This window comes from Pezoporus occidentalis, unplaced genomic scaffold, assembly GCF_034315485.1.
Source record: "Pezoporus occidentalis ecotype Australia unplaced genomic scaffold, CSIRO_AGI_Poc_V1 ctg180, whole genome shotgun sequence".
Taxonomy (NCBI): Eukaryota; Metazoa; Chordata; class Aves; order Psittaciformes; family Psittacidae; genus Pezoporus; species Pezoporus occidentalis.
This window is the reverse complement of record NW_026913641.1, coordinates 320,141-339,145: the sequence shown is the minus strand read 5'-3', so window position 1 is coordinate 339,145 and position 19,005 is coordinate 320,141. Positions and strand designations below refer to the sequence as shown.

Here is a 19,005-nt window from a genome sequence, read left to right as displayed (position 1 = left end):
CTTTTACTGGCATACAGAGATGCCTGTCCTTTCTGCCCCTACACTACATCAAACCTGTGGGATTTCTAGAGGTCTTAAAGGCCTCATACCCTACAAGCAGCAAGGTCTTCCCAGCAGCTATTGCCCTCTTCAAGCTGTGGAACCCCTCTTCTGAGTTCCTCTGGGTCTGCTGACCCCAAAATCAAAGCTGCATTGCCTCAACTCGCACTCTGGAGGTATGAATCCAAATGCCACTTCTCCTGTGGGAGGCTCCCAGCTTGCCCTGTGTCCGTGGTGCATCAGCAGCCAGCAGAGGACATTTACTGCGAGGGTGCACAGGGTGCACAGAGCAGCTGTGGCTGCCCCATCCCTGGCACTGTTCAAGGCCAGGTTGGACACAGGGGCTTGGAGCAAGCTGCTCCAGTGGAAGGGGTCCCTGCCCGTGGCAGGGGTTGGAGCTGGAGGAGCTTTAAGCTCCCTTCCAACCAAAAACGTTCTGTGATTTTATGATTCTATGTGCAGCACTGCTCTGTAAGATGGAGAGAGGGAATGAGTTGTGGATGTTGTCTGGAGGCACTTCACCTATGGCCAGCTGCACATGACCTCGTTGGTGTTATATGGACTGCTGGCAGATGAGCTCCAAAATAGCTCAAGGTCTGTTGAATCTGTGAACTGCTGGAAGATTAAAAGCAACACATAACATTACCCTCTTGGCTTGGGCCAGCTTAGATTGGAAACAACAGTACCATTCAGCAACGAGGATGTTAGGAGCCCAAGTAGTCATTTCTGCAATAGTGTATACCTAAGATCAAGGTATATATCTGGTGCCTATGGTAAGCATGACCTCTGAGCCCCAGGAACATTGGCTTTTGGGGCAGTGTGAGGCATACTCTTACAGCACAGCATGAATACAGCTATTCACCCTGGTAACACAAGATCAGCCACACTGACAGCTAACATTAGCAACAGCAGAAAAGAAGTTCATGCGTATTTCTAAAATCAGTATTGGATTCAAAAAAATACCCAAAGCATTCGACCGTTTCTGGCTTTGGACCTGATTGCTTTTACTGCTGTTGAATAGGAGAGATTCCACCAAATAACCCCAGACTTGGCAGTTGTGAGAGCAGCATCGAACTCTTTGCAAGCAATTGTTGTAGCTTCTATTTCAGCAACAGTCTGAAGAGCCAAACCAATCTTCTGTGGGAGAGGAAGGGCATTCTCAGAGGGAAGGGTGACTTTGAATATATTGAAGCATTATGTGGAGCCCCCAGTAAGAGAAAAAGCATCAGTCGTCTGCCTGCCCTCTTTCCTTTACCCTTTTTTCTTAGAGAAAGGATGATGTTAGTTGCAAAAGACTGACTTTAGAAGAAATGTGATTTAATGTCTTGTTTTAATGGAATGTAACGCAGTTCTAGGGCCTGCGTGCTATTAGAAAAAGAAAACTTTAGGGAAAGATTTAAAACTTAATGCCAATTTTCATGAGATTATTATTTGACAGAAAGGATCAGGAGAGATTATTAAATGCTTTGTGTGTGCTGAAAATACTGAGACCTTAAGCACATTAGAGTGCCTGTCAGAAGTATTGAAATAGAATGAAAAGGGAAACTGGGCAAAGGAAAGAAAAATATATTGAATGTATCTACACTGCATCTAAACCTGAAATCACTTGTGATCAAACGGTGTCTGTGTGTTGCTGACACCATGTCTAGGCCCTTTTCTCCAATGCTCAGCCCTGCAACCCATGTCCTGCGGGAGAGGGCTGGATCCAAGGAGCGCGGGGTCTGCTGCTGCTTCTCACCACACACAGTTTGCAATAGAGAGCTGTTAGTGTGAAACAGCCTGGTAATGGGGATGTAACTGTGCAGAAATGTCTTCCAGAGGAGCTGTAATTCTGTTATCTGCCATGCATGCAACAGCTTGTGAGTTTGTTTTATGCCACAGGACACTCCTTATGGGAAGTGGAAAGGTATATTTGGTGATGAAGATTTTCTCCTTGACTTTTAAATTTGCCACAGTTACTCATTTTTTCTCTTCCAGTTTTGCTCAGGTTCAAGATGGAGGCACAGACTAGCTATAGATAGCCATATCTCCGAACATCAGGTGTCATGGGGTTTAGGTCCAGCTGAAACATGCAGGGAGTGATTTTGTGGGGAAATAACGCTGGTAGTTGCAGGAGTTTATTAAGGGTTTTTTTAGCTCTTTTGTTTTCATAAGTGATTCAAGCTGACATCCAAAGTGTGATGTGGCTGATGTGTGATAATTTGCATCCAGGCTGAAATTGGTGCATTCTAAGACACAGTCGTTGGCAGGGGATTTGGACTACATGGTCTCCAGATGTCCCTTCCCACCCTAGCAATTCTGTGACTGTTATAACAATAGGTGACCTAGAATAGCTCCCTGAGCACTTATCAGGGGTTGTTTTACCAAATAAACCAAATAAAGGATTTATTTCATAATAATAAATAATGGAAATGCCCCATCCCTGGCAGTGTTCAAGGCCAGGGTGGACACGGGGGCTTGGAGCAAGCTGCTCTAGTGGAAGGTGTCCCTGCCCATGGCAGGGGATTGGAACTGGATGAGCTTTAAGGTCCCTTACAACCCAACCCATACTGCTGTTCTGTGATTCTGTGATTGGTTTGTGTTGCCATTTGAGGAGTTAAGCGCTTATTCACCCAGCAGCATGACCTAGTGTGAAGGCCGATCTAAATTTCACATTTCAAATGATCTCTACTGAAGGCTCACACTATTGCAAGCCTCTCTGTTTTCAGAACTAATCAAACCAGGTAATAGTTTCAAGGATGGGATACTTTGGCACCTCTGTTGATGTTATTTGGTTTGTAAGATGAGCTTGTTACAGCCCTTCAGTTTCTGTAAGTGCTGGGCACCTTGCAAACACAAGAATATTACTTAAGAGCAGAACTGGGATTACATATTAATGTTGAAGCTTTTGGCTAGTGAGGCCAAACTTTTGAGGGCAAGTTAGGGGTTGCAGATGATGGTCCAGCCCCTACGCAAAGCAAGTCAGCTTCAAGATCAGCCCAGTCATCAGGGCTTGATGTGAAGAGCTCTAGGATGTCTTCTGACCCAACCCATCATGCTCTCAGATTTCTGGGGCCTTGCAGGAGCAATTTTGCTAGATGTGGTGATACCAGCCTAGAGCCTAGCCTTTGTGAGCTCCCTTGCTCATTAGAGCATGCCAAGGAGTCTGCCCTTAACGCTTCATCTCAGCCATCATCTGTGATCACTCAGGCAGCTAAAATAGTGAGCAACGCATAAAGAAGTTTAAACAGATAGCGCAAACAACTTCATGTGCACAACATGAGCAAATATGCTAAGTAAAAGCTAACAGAGGGATCTTGAAGACAATTGCTTGCTAAAAGAAACCAAACCCTGCTGCGGCGCACCAGATCAATTTATAATTTAATAGCACCAAGCTGGTACATACAGAGCTGGGACAGTGTCGTGGTTTAAACCCAGTCAGGTAATTCGTTCGCTCACTTCCCCCCCCCTTTCTTGCCCTCCCCCTGCTCTCGGAGGGACGGAGAGGAGAATCGAAAAGAATGCGACTCCCACGGGTTGAGATAAGAACAGTTTAGTAACTAAGGTATAACACAAATCACTACTGCTACCACCAATGATAATAATGATAAAGGAAATAACAAGGGAAGAGAATACATCATCTCACCACCAGCCGACCGATAACTCGCCCCCCCCAGCCCGACCAAGCACCAACCGATACCTCCTCCAACCCCGCAGTCTCCCAGCCCTTCCGGCTCACTCCCAGTTACATCCTGGGCATGACGTGCTGTGGTATGGAATACCTCTTTGGTCAGTTTGGGTCAGGTGTCCTGTCTCTGCTTCCTCCTGGCTTCCCTTCCTCCCTGGCAGAGCATGAGGCTCACAAAGTCCTTGGCCAAACCAAAACATCGCTTGTTATCAGCTCTCTTCCCGAGCTGAAAGTCAAAACACTGCACTGCACCAGCTACCAAGGGAAAAATGACTGCTACTGCTGAACCCAGGACAGACAGAAATACACATAGCCAACTGGAAAGGCACTTTAAGCTCTCAGTTGGTGTGTTTATGAGATGATTGTATGTGTTGGTGTTTGCCTGTGAGCTTCTCTAATGGCAGTTCTTTGCTACAGCTGGTCTTGGAGGATCAGGTTTGCAAGTTTCTGGTTTCCTACTACCATAAAATAAATGCATCTATTGAGTGTTTTAGGTATCTGTGCCAATTAGTTCCCAGAAATTCAATTTAAAGATGAAGTTCATCCTCTGAGCCAAAGGCACCGAGTTGTAGCATAGCTGGAACAAGCCTTTTTCAGTATTTCACAGAATCAATTTGATGTGTTCATGCTGCTAAATCTGCAACAAGTCTTTTTGCACTGTATTTTCCATGGGTTTATCCATGGGTTTTCCATGGGTCCCTTTTGCGTCCTGTCTGGATTTTCTGAGGGGCTGAAGATTTGCTCTTGTTGGCACCCCTGGAGGTGCATCCTGGGCTGGCTCTTGCCACGCACTGGGGTCCAGGGGCAGTGGTGGGTGATGTGGGAATGGGGTTTTCACACTGCCCTTTCCTTTCTGTGCAGTGCAAGTTCCCGGGCCGGTGGAAAACCTGCGGGCTGTGTCTACCTCACCAACCTCGATTCTCGTCTCCTGGGATCCTCCTGCCTATGCCAATGGCCCCGTCCAAGGCTACAGACTCTTCTGTACAGAGACAGCGACGGGAAGAGAGCAGGTGAGCAATGACCAGAGTGGTTCTTCTCCCACTGTGAAAAGGAAGAGGAGATATCTGTGAAAAGGAGATGTTTGGTGTTGGCACCTGCAGGTCTTTAGAAGGACTCAGAGCAAGAGGTTTTACAGATAGATACTCCATGGTAGGTAAACTTTGCACGGAGCAGTGATAAAAGAGCAAATCAAGCAAAATAAAAATATCCACCAGCATAAAATGGGTTCAGAAGGCAGAAGAGGCACCCTGTTATATATCAATCATCCCTCAGTTTTACACTGAAATTTCAGAATAATGCTGAAGAGCATTTAAAGACCCCTTAGACTCCCCCTGTACATTGTGCAGAACCATCACCGCATTGACAGCAGTTTGTACATGTGGTCTTTGTAGAATATAGATTTTTAGTTGCTGCTTGCAACATCCTTCTAGTGGGAGGGTAAAATAATATGAATCCAGGCTAGAAATTACGTGTTTTCTCTCCAGATTGGCAGATGCTTACAGTAAAAATTGCTGTTGATGTGCGCTTAATTGCACTCTTAACTCCGCCATGACCACATGGTTTTGAGGGGCAAACAAGCAACCTGGCTTTCTGAGAAACGCTCAGACACTTCCCACCGGCCATTTAATGATAGGAATGCAGCAGTAGCAGTGGAGATGAGCTGCTGCGGAGCTAGCAGTGGAGGTGATGGGTAGAGTATGGCCTTGAAAGGTTGTTAGCAAAAAGTACAGCAGGGAAGAAAGTGGAGATGTCTTTTTTCTGGCCTGATAGCACATGATAATCACAGGCATCAGCAGTCTTGTGGCACATGCTCCAGTATTCCTACGGGAACTTTTATACCATCCCCACTTTTCCTGTGCTTGCTTTATTTTACTCCTCCTTTGCTCCGAAATTCCCATTTGACTCTGTGTTTATTTTCCTCTTTCCCTATCATGTACCCATGGAGTAACAACAACGGGCTTAACTAAAAAAAAAAAGAAACTTTTCTCCTGCATCCTATGTAACTAAACACAACAATTAGGTGCAAAATTCCCCTCCGTGCCAAAGCTGTGGGCAGGACTGCGGATGAGTGCCGAGAACCGAGCTGTAACGAGCCACTCTGTTACAAATTGCCTTTTATATCCACTTAAATGAGGATTTCACTCTACTTGTCAAAGAGTGAAAAGCTCACCTCTAATCCTCTCATCCCCTGGCATGGCTGCAGCGCTGGCTGACACGTTTCCCCTTGGTTTATTGTCTCTGTGTGCTAGCACGTGGAAGTGGATGGGCTCTCGTACCGGCTGGAGGGGCTGAAGAAGTTCACCGAGTACACCCTACGCTTCCTCGCCTACAACCGCTACGGCCCCGGCGTCTCCACTGAGGATGTGACGGTCACCACGCTTTCGGATGGTGAGTGGGGATAGAGGGGGCAGGTTGTGTCTGTTGGTTGCAATTATCAGACTTCTTCTTTTGCCACTATATCTTGGAAGAAGCAGCAGTGAAGCAAGGAGGTTATTGAATGTGCAGGACAGAAACAGGAGGTTCAGTACGTTCCTGGAGTGGTACCCTCTGAGCTGGTGCTCATCTCCAAGGATAATTGGTTCATTTCATTATTTCTACGTCTAGTGATAAGGATGGTCTATTTTCTCTTTAACATAGGCACAGGTGTATCCTTTGAGCATTTCAACAGATGCTATTTTACTACAGCTGCATCTGAAGAGCGAACTGCCTGGGTTTTCCTCGTGCTTTAAACACAAGGGTAGCAAACGTGCCAGGGCTTCAATCTCTGCTCGTCACACTAGCTGCACCAGCATCCCTCCCGAGCTCGTGCTGTACTCCTGTGGTTTGCAGGCAGAGGAGATAAATTGACTTGTACCTTGCAGTCAGAAGCACTTAGTTATGTTTGCTATTGTGCCTGACTCCTCTGGAAGTCACTGAGCCTGATCCCCACACCTGGCTAAAACAGGAATAACTTCATTGGAGTCATTTGAGCTACATAAGTATAAAAACTGTACAAATGGAGGGGAAATCCTTTCAGAAGGGTTGGTTGGAGGTCACAAAGCAGAAGCTAGACGGGGGACAGGCTTCAGAGGCTTCAGGGATGTGCCAGCTCCTGGCAGAGCTCCACAGCCAGAGGGGATTTTTCCTCTGGCTTTCTTTAAAGATGACATGAGGTGGGCAGTAAGCTTTTAAAGTGAGGTTTGTAAACAGCTGATTTTCCTTCTGCTAAAGATTTAAGCAAGTTATTTTCGTTCATACTTATAAAGCAAGGTTTGGTTTTTCGGTGGCCCTGCCCTGGGATTGGATCACCAATTTAAGGTCACTTTCATGGGGAAAAAAATTGTTTACTTTTAAATGAGAGTATAAAAACAGGGAGTAGGAAAGAAATATGTTGCTACAGGCTTCAGCTAGGTATGTCGAGCTTACTGGGCTTTTCTGTCCTCAGAAGTGCAGCAGATAACCTGTACTAATGAGCACATCCAGAAACAGAGCCTGGTGTGCACCTTAAGTCACATAAAAATTTCACTGTTAGTCACAGAATCGTTGAATCCCAGACTGGTTTGTGTTGGAAGGGACCTTAAAGCTCATTCACTTCCAACCCCTGCCACGGGCAGAGACACCTCTCGCTAGACCAGGTTGTTCAAAGTCCTGTCTAACCTGGCCTTGTACATTAAAGACATCTTCCCTTGTATGACAGAGGAAAAAAAAAACAAAACTAAACTGGATGAAGAACGAGGGTGACTGAGATTTATCCTTTATATTTGCAAATATTTATCTAATTTTGTTAGAAATTTGATAACTCTCCCTTGTTATTCTACCAAAAAAGTTAGAAAGATGAAAATTTGTACAAGAATGGCAATTTTCTGTCTGGTAACCCAGTTGTTTCTGAATGGTCCATCTAATCAACTAAAAATACCAGTTTCTGGGCAGGGGTACTGTTTTAACCTGTGTTGTCCTGGGCTGTATCTTCGATGGGATTCATCTCCACGACCCCACACCTTGGCTGGCACTCTTATTGTACGTTTGACACCTCTGCAATATTTTTTTCAACTGCTACTTATGTCTACCCAGCAAATTCAGTTTTCCCTTGTAATAGAGGCGGGACCTTGGCAGAATAAATTACTTCACACTTATAATTATAAAAACAAAAGGAAAACAAGTGAAAATGCATATTTTGCATAATATATGTAGATTTAATTCACACCGTGAAGTGTAAAACTGCAGCCCTGTGCTCCACTTTGGTTTTAAATGTCACCACCATAAATGAGAAAGGGAAAGATTCTTATTCATGAGTCTTAAAATTATCTTCTGCAAGTGTTTAAAATGCTTTACCTGTCTGTGAACAAAAATCAGTGCTAACGAGAAGGTTTGCATGAGACTAGTCCAGAAAACAGTAATGTGCATAGGTGCCCTTGTTTCAGGAATCTGGAAAGAGATGGTATTTATTTTACTCTGTGTTTAAGCAGAAGCCTGCTCTGCAAAGGAGTCATTTGGTTGCAGTTTCCCAGTGTTCCCTTTTTTGGAGTAGGTAGAAGAGAAAATCCTTTTAGGATTTCTTACAAGGGGAATGGCTTTAACCTGCCAGAGGGGAGGCTCTTAGGCAGAAGCTCTTCCCTGTGAGGGTGCTGAGGTGCTGGCACAGGGTGCCCAGAGAGGCTGTGGCTGCCCCATCCCTGGCAGTGTTCAAGGCCAGGTTGGACACAGGGGCTTGGAGCAAGCTGCTCTAGTGGAAGTTGTCCCTGCCCATGGCAGGGGGTTGGAGCTGGGTGAGCTTTACGGTCCCTTCCAACCAAAACCACTCTGTGATTCTGTGATATTTTTTCATCCTCACTATTCCGGGTCTGCCTGAAAGCACTTTGGTCTCTTGCATGAAGAAGAACAGCAAAAAAGCCAAAGCGAAAGCCTGTCATTGCCCAAGCCTGGGTGAAGGTGGTAGGGGTTCTAGTTGTCCCAGGGAAGAAAGGAGGGAATGGAGAAAGCAAGTCCACATCACTGAAACTTCCTGCACTTTCCTCTTTTACGGTACCATGCAGACCTTTCCCAAGGTTAAGGTCAACTTCTGCTAGAAGGATCCACAATAAAACAGCAAGAAATAACTCCTGCCCCGATGAGCTAACAGCCTACATAGAGCAGGGGGAAAGACATTCAATCATCTGTCCTATTTTATAGGTGGGAGACAAAGGAAGGATAAAAGAAAAGGAGAAGTCTGTAGTTGCCCACACACACGTGGATTTGGGCAGGTTTTGCTCCTCCTTCCCTGCTACCACCCTCCCCATGGAGGAGAGCAGCTCCCCAGGCTGCCCTGCTATGCTATTTAGATTGAATCCATCCTCCAGCTAAGCTTAGATTTAGCAACATCATCAGGCAGCAAGCACCACTGCTGGAGGGACAACACCATGACATGGAGCACCTTGCCTGTCACAGCCAGCTCCCTTTGGTCTTTGCTTCATGCTGTCTTCACATCACAGTCCGTGTAGTCTCTAGCAGCTTGTTTTTCCATCCGCAGGCAAACCCAGAGGGCAGCCCCTGGGCAAGGAGCTGGGATGCTCCCGTGCTGCTTTTCTGAAGCTGGTTTGAAACAGCAGTAAATGTCAAAAATGGGAGAAGAGCCCAAAGATCAGTCTGCCTTTCCTTTCCTCTTGTGAAAACGACAGCATCATTTCTAAGTCTGCCTTCCTCGTGAGAGCGTGCTTAAGCTGGTTATTCTTTCCACACCAATCCTTTGCTGTATAGCATACAATAGCTTATATAGAATCATAGAATAGTCAGGGTTGGAAAGGACCTTAAGATCATCCAGTTCCAACCCCCCTGCCATGGGCAGGGACTCCTCACACTAAACCATCTCACCAAGGCTTCTTCCAACCAGTATAGTTGTATTAAGAAAAAAAAGAAAGCCTGTACTATTAGTTCCTGTAGGTCTGTAGGCAAAAATGTTGCATGAAGCTCTGGGATGTAATCTATAGTCTGAGAAATGCCCTCCCATCCAAGGAATTTCTCCAGGTGCAGGTTACAGATCCCAGGAAGCATTCACCAGATCAAGGAACATATTGTTTCTCTAAAGCTTAATTTTCAGTTTAAAATACAGCTCAGATAATATTTGGCCAAGCTGTGTGCCATTTCAGAAACGCTTTGAGCTATCATGCTTATGAATTTATCAAAATGCATTTAATCCCAGCTAATTGGCACACTGTTATTTCACGCTTCATGAGTATTTGATCTAAACATAATTTATGTCCATAATTATAATATGAATGGTGGGGAGGGGGTTAAGTAATATTTGAAGATTGAAGTTCATGTTGACACAGGAGACGGCCCATGAAGTTTTAGGTGGTGTTTACTGGGTTTGCATGGGAGTTGAGAGCGGGGTGAGGAGAAGAAGGCTATGAGAACGCTTACGGGAGCATGAACAGAACCCCGTGCTCAGACCTACAAGCATAGATATACCAGAGGTGAATGGTGTCATGGCTGTGACCCTTTTTGGGAACCAAGTCCCTTATTGTAGCACTCCATTAGCCAGGTCTCTTGGGACAGTGAATTCCCTCCAGATTACCCAGTCTCACCTTATCTGTTCAGAAGAAACACCAGGCTGTATCTCGCCTATTCCTCTTCCCCTGCAAGAATTACACGGGAGTTTCCTGTGTAAACCCATTTTTGGTTTGGTGGCTGGAGTCTGTGCCTGCACCAGCAAGACTCTTACCTGGAACGCTTGTTTCAGTCATTATTTCACCAGACAGAAATAGAGAGCAGCTGAGAGAAAAAGGACTTGAAGTGTTGGTCAATGAGAAGCTCCCCATGACCTGGCTTCAGGGAGCACTTGAGCCCAGAAGCCCCCTGTGTGCTGGGCTGCACACCCAGAGCGTGAGCAGCAGCTCAGGGAGGGGATCCTGCCCCTCTGCTGCACTATGGGGAGACCTTAGAGCAGCTCCAGTGCCTAAAGGGGCTGCAGGAAACCTGGAGAGGGGCTTGGGACAAGGGATGGAGGGACAGGCCAAGGGGAATGGCTTGAACCTGCCAGAGGGGAGACTGAGATGAGCTCTTAGGCAGAAGCTCTTCCCTGGGAGGGTGCTGAGGCGCTGGCACAGGGTGCCCAGAGAAGCTGTGGCTGCCCCATCCCTGGCAGTGTTCAAGGCCAGGTTGGACACAGGGGCTTGGAGCAAGCTGCTCCAGTGGAAGGGGTCCCTGCCCGTGGCAGGGGCTGGAGCTGCAGGAGCTTTAAGGTCCCTTCCAACACAAACCAGGCTGGGATTTTATGAAAAAAGAAAAAGCAAACAAGCACAACAAATCTGAGCACCTTGCCGTATGATCCTTCTTCCCATCAGTAAGTATCCAGCAGTGAGGTTTACCTTCCCTACCTGTAAACACCTGGCCCAAGTCAGGCAGCAAAGCTCCTTCAAGCGTATTGAAGGCTTCTTCTACCACCGAGTCACCCCATGCTGAGACAAAGAGGCTGGATGTGTCTGTCCCTGTTCATTTCTTGTTGCATAGCGAACACTAGGTAAAATGAGTTCTTATCTAATTCCTAACGGTATAATTAAACTGTGAATAATAAACAAAAAAACAAATTTTACCAGGCGCATCCAATTTCTTTATTTGATCAAGATATAAAGCTGGAGGAAGTAATTGTAATCTTACAGGCACTGGGTTTGCCAGGGAGCTCTCTTGATTGTTATGCAACCCGAGATATTAAATCTGGGTCTCTGATTCGGTAATTCAAAACATCTCCTTGACTGAACACTGAGCAAGGAATAAAGACATCCAGTATTGCTGTGATTGAGTTCGATGCTGGGTCAGGTCTGGATTTATGTCTTGTTTTGATTGAAGATGAAGAGTGCATCAGTTATGTTCATGTATGCAACAAAATTGGGAAATGTGACAGGCATTCATCGAACAGAAATCATCAAAGTAATGGAAAGACAAACAAATAGTGGGGAAAAAAATAAAAAAGAAAACCGAAGAGTTTTTCTGGTAGGGGAATAATGCGCAGTAGCAATAAAATTTTAGTCAGTAATGTGAAGGAAAGCTTTAAGATGGCAATGGTTAAATGTTGTGATGAGCCTTTGTGGCCCATGAGTGAGGGGAGAGAAGAATCACATTTGAGAATGTGGGGCTGTGAGCGATTCTGCCTTGCTCGCAAACAAAGGCAAATATCATCCAGTGAAAATAGCATTTTCTGGGAGATACCAGTGTTCATCAGATCCAGCTAGTTCAGAAATGTCAAAAAATATCTCCATTTGCTTATTCCATGCAATGCCAAGTACATCATAGGGAGAGTTTTCCATCTTTTTCCAAATGAGGGGAGTGTGGTCAGTGACTTCTCCTCTGTGTTGTGGGAGGTGAAATGTTTCATGTACTGTTTTCTGCTGCCAGTACCGTTGCAGCAGCAATGCCTCAGATCAACTTTGCTCTGCCATGGGCAGTATGGAAACAAACAAAGAAGAGCCGCTGCACTAAAGAAACCAACTCATTTCTAAAGCTGCTCATCTGGAGAGACACAAAAGCGACTGCACAGGGAGGTCAGGGCAGAGCTGAGACAGGCACTCAGGTCCTTCAGCCAAGTATGCTTGCTTGCCCCAGCCTGGGTCGTCTGCTGTGATGGACAGGTCTGGGTGGTTAAAGTGCATGATGTCAAGTTGGTTTTGTGTATTCCTTGAATGCCTGCTTTCAAACCAGGTAAGGCAGGATAAGCAAAATGATCCAGAGCTCTGGGTTGCAAGAGCTCCTAATGGACTCAGGCTATAGGTTTGTGTTACCTTGCACCTTTTCCAGCAGCCAGTCTCTGTGACTTGGGATCCCTTAGCTGAGGAAGAGTTTATTTTTCCACGGAGGCTTCATGAAGGACAGGGTATTAAATATGGGAATTTGCTGCCAGCGGGTCCCTCCTGGTGTTAGCTGTTGTTACCTCTGTTCTTTTGTAGCTCTTATTTAAAATACAACTTTCTTATTAGCACTAACAAATGACTTATCTCTGTCTGACTGAGATCTTAAATAGCAGCATGCATTGAGAATGCTACATTGAGGATGCACTTTGGGGATTTGTCTATTGAACATAGATGTGACCAGGCAGAGTTCAGCAGAGGAGCTGAAAATAATCTGAGGGAAGTAGCATCTATCTGACTTGCTGCAGTCATTTCCTTTCATTTAATAACTGCACAGGGGTGTTTATTGTCATATTAGCGCCCATTAAACTATTTGGAGATTCAGAGGTGTTAGGGCTAGGGGTGACTCGCTATAGATGCAACCTGCCTCTTCCAGAGTGCTGAGGTTAAGCCAGCCTGCACTGATCATCTCCATCTGCCACAGCTGGCAGCTTACATGGACAATGCAGAAACAATATAAAGAGACATATGCAGAAACAATATAAAGAGACAACATAGACAGTAACCCCCCCGTGTCCATCTCTATACAGTACCTCAAATGTCACCAATTCATTCTGGTGAAAGTTTTGGCCAGAGTAAGTGATTCACAGAAATACTTATGGCTACATTTTGCTTGCTGATATATGTCCCACAGCCCTAGACAGCAATTTTCAGTGAAGATGAAGAAGGTGAAAAGGAAGGTATGCCAGATTTCGAGTGAGATGGATTCCAGCTCCTAAATCTTTGCCTACTAAATCATTCCTTCACAGCCAGAAGTCCTTCCTCCTTCAGATAAAAACAGATAATAATCTGAGCACTTCTTAACACTACAGTTTTCAAAATATAATTAATTTATTTGATCTCTAAGATGTTCTAGGTCTCAGATCATTCCTGTAGGTCTTTGCTGAACCAATCCATATGTGTGGACAACTGCAACAAGAATGATTTTGCCCTAGAGTTCTTGTTAATATCATATATGTTAAACAACTCTTTGACTTGATATCTTCATACTTATACACTGAAAAAAATAATATACTGTAGTATATAGCAATGCAAACTATTCTTATATTGGGTAGTTCACCCACCATGATGATTTTTCTGCTCTTTCTTTCCAAATCGAGGGCCACCTTCCTGTGAGAATAAACTGCATACCTGCTCTTCAGCTCTTCAGTAGCACAGGTTAGCAAGCAGGTATTATTTGTCTGAAAGGAAAATAAAACTTGAGGTTCACGTCTGGCAGTTGATGCCCCACCAGCTATGAATTTATTTTTAAAGCTCTTTGCTCCTCAATGGTTGAATTAATACATGCCATCAGCTGGAAGAGTTTGAGCCATTGTTGCACAAGCGTATCGGAAACAAATATATAGATATGGAGTGGAAAACAGGCAGAAATGTGTCAGGAAATATTTAGGTGATAATGGTCTGTCCAACCATGCAGAGAATTCACCGTGCATTGGTGGTGAGAGCCTTATCCTTCGCCAGGATGGGATAAATGGATCTGCACCGCACTACTCTTTCCTATAAATATAGTTAAAGAGAGCATGAAATTAAAGGAACTTCTAAGATGGAAAAAAAACAACCTTGTGTCAGAAGCACTTGTTTTATTTAAGCCTACAGGTGCCAAACCCTCTCGTTAATGCCTCGTGCAGCACCTTTGCAAGACCATACTTTGTATAGCTATTAACCCCATTTAAGAATTAAACTGTATTTATAAGAATGAATATAATGAAGTTTAGTTGGACTTGATGATCCTAAATGTCTCCTCCAACCTACTTGATTCTATGATTCTATGATTAGTGGTATAATACCCAGTATGGATTATATTGTGTACGTCAAGTAAAGCCTCAATGTAAACCACTGTTTTTTAAATAACATCTGCAGACAGTTTCTTTTATCTTTCTCTCTTAGGCATCCTTGTAAAAAGACGTGCATTGAGAAAGAAATACCCTGCTCCACCTGTAATATGGATATGTAATATCCATATGTAATAATATCCACACTATATGCTCTGAAACTCACTTTAATACACAGAAACCACAGAAATTGCAGCATGCTCATATTTATTTCTGACCAAGTTTGTTACAAATAACTGAGTTCAAGTAGTTGGCTTCACTGCAGGGAGCCTTCTGACTGACTGTTTAAAGGGCTTACAAACAGGTCTATCAAAAATAGGGAAAAATGAACAGATGCATTTGTTTTTCCTCTCCCTAGGGGACCTCTGAAGTGCCACCTGGATTAGCTGCGCGGTTATGACCAGATTATAAACTAGGTGTAAAAGCTGCACTCTTTTCTTTCCCCCAAGAGAGATATTCTATGAAATCTGACTTAGATACTAATGATAATATTTCCCATTTCTTTGTGCTTTTCTTCGCTTTCAGTGCCCAGTGCGATGCCTCAGAACATCTCCTTGGAAGTGGTGAACTCCAGGGTAAGTCTTGCCATGTGCTCAGCACCTCATGGCCTGTGATCACGGGTGTTTGTGGATGTACTCCTGCTTTGCGTTGCTTTTTCATACATAACGAAAGCCAACCGGGCCCTTGCAGAAGGTTCCCCTGACTTGTCTATTAGGTGTTGTTAAAACAACAACTGAAACACCCAGTTTCAGAGAGGAGCAGTGATTTTTCCAGGGAGGCTTCAGCAACAGCACTGTCAATTAAACTTGGGTGAGCAGCAGAAACTGCTCCCTGATTGCAGAGTAACACCTGCAATAAATGTAGCTGTGCTTTGATTAGATGGAGCAATCTAGGGGAATAATGAGAAGCAGAGATGATTCTTGGGAAGAGGTGGTGTGGGGGAGAAATATTTTATTGACAGTTTATAAACACCACATGCAGGTAGGTCTGTTATTAGAGATCTTGCTTATTCCAACAAATACATTTGTTTTCTGAAACGTGTATTTCTTTCTCTTAAGTCCATTACTTTCCTCCATTAAAAAGTCCAACATTTCCATATCATAAATGAATTGGGTTGATGTTATTTCATAATATAGTATTGTACATAATAGGTGCTAATTATGCTTACTACTTTGTTGAGTGCTGTGTCTTAATATTGATTTTGAAAAGTGTTTGAGATTATTCCTTTTCTTTTTATTCATTCCTTCCACTTACTGGAACTACTTAAGCTTTTATTCCATAGCTAAGTTCAACGTTTCATTTGGAACATGGAAGAGCTCACACTTTAAAGCGTGAAACCGGTTGTGTCTTGTCAGGGTGTCCCTTTGGATATGATCGTTGGAGGCTTCTATTTGCACAGCTACCAAGTAGTAGGAGCCCCAGGCTCACTGACAAGGATAAACTGCTGCTTAGAGAACATTTATATATCTTTGTTTTGCTGGGAACACTGAATACCTGTCAGTTTTGTCTTTCTCTTAACACTGCTCATTTTCATGACATCAAACATATATTCTGGTTATTTTTTTATTTGTTTTTTTTGTTTGTTTTTTTTTGTGTGTGTGTGTGTGTGGTTTTTGTTGTTTTCTGTTTTTGATATTTTTTATTTTATTTTGTTTTTTAATGCACCCAGCTCCCATTCCTTTTAAATTTCCTCTTACGTGTAGTGCCCAAAGGGCATTGATGTCTTGGCACATCTTGTTCCAAACCTTTATGTTTACTTTTTCTTGCTTATTCTCAAGGTAAAATGTCAGAGAGCAATTGATCACGTTTTGTGACCTTTTGTGGTGATCATTTACATTTGAAGTACGTAGAACAAAAGTAGAAAACAAGCTGCAGGGTACAGTGCTTCATTGGATGGTATGTGAATGCTCCTGTCCCAAGATGTTTTATTGCACTATTGGTACTCACAGGTGGAGATAGTTTATACAGATGGGGTAAGACAGGATGGACTGTGCATAAATTGTGCCTCTAGCCACCATCATCAGGGGTCTTGGTATGTTCCCAGTCGCAGAGTACTTAGTGTTGGAAGTCTTTAATAAATTATTAATTTGCAGCTGTATTTCACATGGATTTAAATGAAAACATGAGTGTTTGGCTGAACCGTATCATGCGGGACGGCTGGTTTTGGATAGGCTTTGAACAAGGGCCTGTAGGGCCAGGCCAAGGGGAATGGCTTTAACCTGCCCGAGGGGAGACTGAGATGAGCTCTTAGGCAGAAGCTCTTTGCTGTGAGGGTGCTGAGGCGCTGGCACAGGGTGCCCAGAGAAGCTGTGGCTGCCCCATCCCTGGCAGTGTTCAAGGGCAGGTTGGACACAGGGGCTTGGAGCAAGCTGCTCTAGTGGAAGGGGTCCCTGCCTGTGGCAGGGGTTTGGAGCTGGAGGAGCTTTAAGGTCCCTTCCAGCACAAATCACTCTGTGATTCTATGGTGCCTCTGGCATTGCAGGGCATCAATTTCTAGGCTAGCAAGCTGGTACTATGTGTGTGACGTAGCAACTGCATAGAAAGGTATATTTGGAAATGTATGTATGAAATGGGGATTTTTATCAGAGAGTAAAAGATACATGGAGCCAATTGAGGCTCTTCTGGCCTGTATCCTACAGGCAATGCAGACATAAGAAAGACCCAATGAATTCCAGCAAATCTTGATAAGCTTGAATAGAATTTAAATACTTACATCTAGGTAATTCGGAACAAACACAGAAATGAACTGAACTTCCTATGTCTTAAGGAATAAAAAGGCTTTTCAAACTGAAGAATTAGCTTGAAAGACCATTCCCAAAAAAAAACACTTTGCCCATTCTTTTGCAGTACAATTTCTATGGCGTTGGTGATTGAGGCACAACCAAGCTAATGTTGAAAAGAGCTATATGCAGTCTTCCACTCTTATAAAAGACTGCAATAACTCAGAATATAGCATTTCTGCAGTTCTTTTTTTACTGTGTTCTCACTTTTCTTCTCTTGGCAGCAGTCAGAATTAATTTGATTAAAGACTTAAAATTCACAAACTGATTAAATCAAAACAAATAACTAAATAACCTTTTGAGTTTGCTAACTGGATTGGAGTGGTGTACAGAAGAGCACAGAGGCTGGCCCTGGCAGTTCCCAGAATTGTTTAAAATTTTATTTCTAGTTTAATAAGATTTCTCTCTTTGTGCTATTTTTCTTCAGTGGTGGCAGATCTATTAACTTAATAACATAACGGAGATGGTCAAGCAAATGGAAGATGCTTGATATGAATTACTATTATCATGATTATTGCTTAATATTGATGGTATTCTGTGACTGGCGACCTTGATCAGATCAAAATTGATAATGGTGAGGACTATGACAGAAATACAGTTCGATGCTTAAAAGAGATTTCACTGTAAAATGCAACACAGACGTGGTGGAGACAAGTAAGGAAACAATTCAATACCAGAAGTGCTCAGGGTGCTCGCATGGATTTTTTATTAGAGATAGGTGATATAATAAGTAAGAGATTTATTTCTTATTTCTTTGGTTTGAAAATACCCTGCTTTGTTTAAAGAAAAAGGACATGTATAATATTTAATTTGTGACTGGAGTTTTGACCAAGAAATATCTGGATCAACAGCTTCTTCTGGCAGAAAGAATGTGGCAGTTGCCAAATTTTGATCAGCAGAGATCAGAAAGGGAAACAAAATTATACCAGGCTTTTAGAAAATATAAAACGTGTAAGAGTAGATTCTAAGCTAAACCTATTATTGAAAGTTGCATCTTTTAAAAGATAATTCTTTTTTTTTTTTTTTTTTTAATTTAACCTGTTAAAAAGAAAAAGGAGATGTGTTTTGCTGTAGATGGGGGAATGAAGAAAAAAAAGTGGTATTCTTACTTTGGGAAAAATCTGGCAGATCTGGACTCCTTTGAGCTGACATACCATTTCTGCTTGCTTCTGCCCAGCTGTTGATTTAGCTGGGGGCCATGAGCTAGGAGGCTGAGAGTTTGCTCCTTTTGTCTTTGGTTTGAGATCTGTTTCTTCCTTTGAGCTTGCTTCTCCCACCCCTTTTCAAGAACCAGCGTGAAGGCAACTGTTTGTGGCTGTTTATGTGTTTGTTTACTTCTTTACTTCCTTGCTTTAAGTATTGATGGTTTTTACTTTCTTTAATTTTTTAAATACTAGTTGCTAATTAACAAATCTAAAGTGCAGAAATAGCTGTAGATTTATTTAATTAAAACTGTATGTAACTTTGTTTCTTCTTCTCATTTTAAAATATGGAGAAAAGTGAAGAAATAATCAGAATGAACTGTAGAAGCAGAATTGGTTTGGTAGTATTTAAGTAGCAATTTATTCCTGGGATGTAGTTCCAGTTCAATGAATAGGGATTGCTTCTGGGGTAAGATTTTTCAGAGGGTAGTTAGGGCTCTGAGAACATAACCAGCAATGATCCCCCGAGGAAAGACAAAAGACATGAAATGTTTATTTCTCATTTCTTTTGTGTTGGTGTGTTTGTATCTATACCTAAAAAGACTTCACAGTCATTATGACTCATAATGTTTGCAGGAACATACCACAAATCAAAATTGGTGCTGTTTATAAAATAAATAAATAAATATA

General features: G+C 43.2%; 1 protein-coding gene across 1 annotated transcript in view; it reads left to right on the top strand.

The window, feature by feature from the left end:
- Positions 1 to 19,005, top strand: part of DCC (DCC netrin 1 receptor) — a 602,068-nt gene that overhangs the window by 439,193 nt on the left and 143,870 nt on the right. The window contains exons 10-12 of the mRNA XM_062615397.1: positions 4,568 to 4,716; positions 5,956 to 6,094; positions 14,919 to 14,968. Of these exons, the coding sequence (XP_062471381.1) occupies positions 4,568 to 4,716; positions 5,956 to 6,094; positions 14,919 to 14,968 (338 nt within the window). The remainder of the gene's footprint in view (positions 1 to 4,567; positions 4,717 to 5,955; positions 6,095 to 14,918; positions 14,969 to 19,005) is intronic.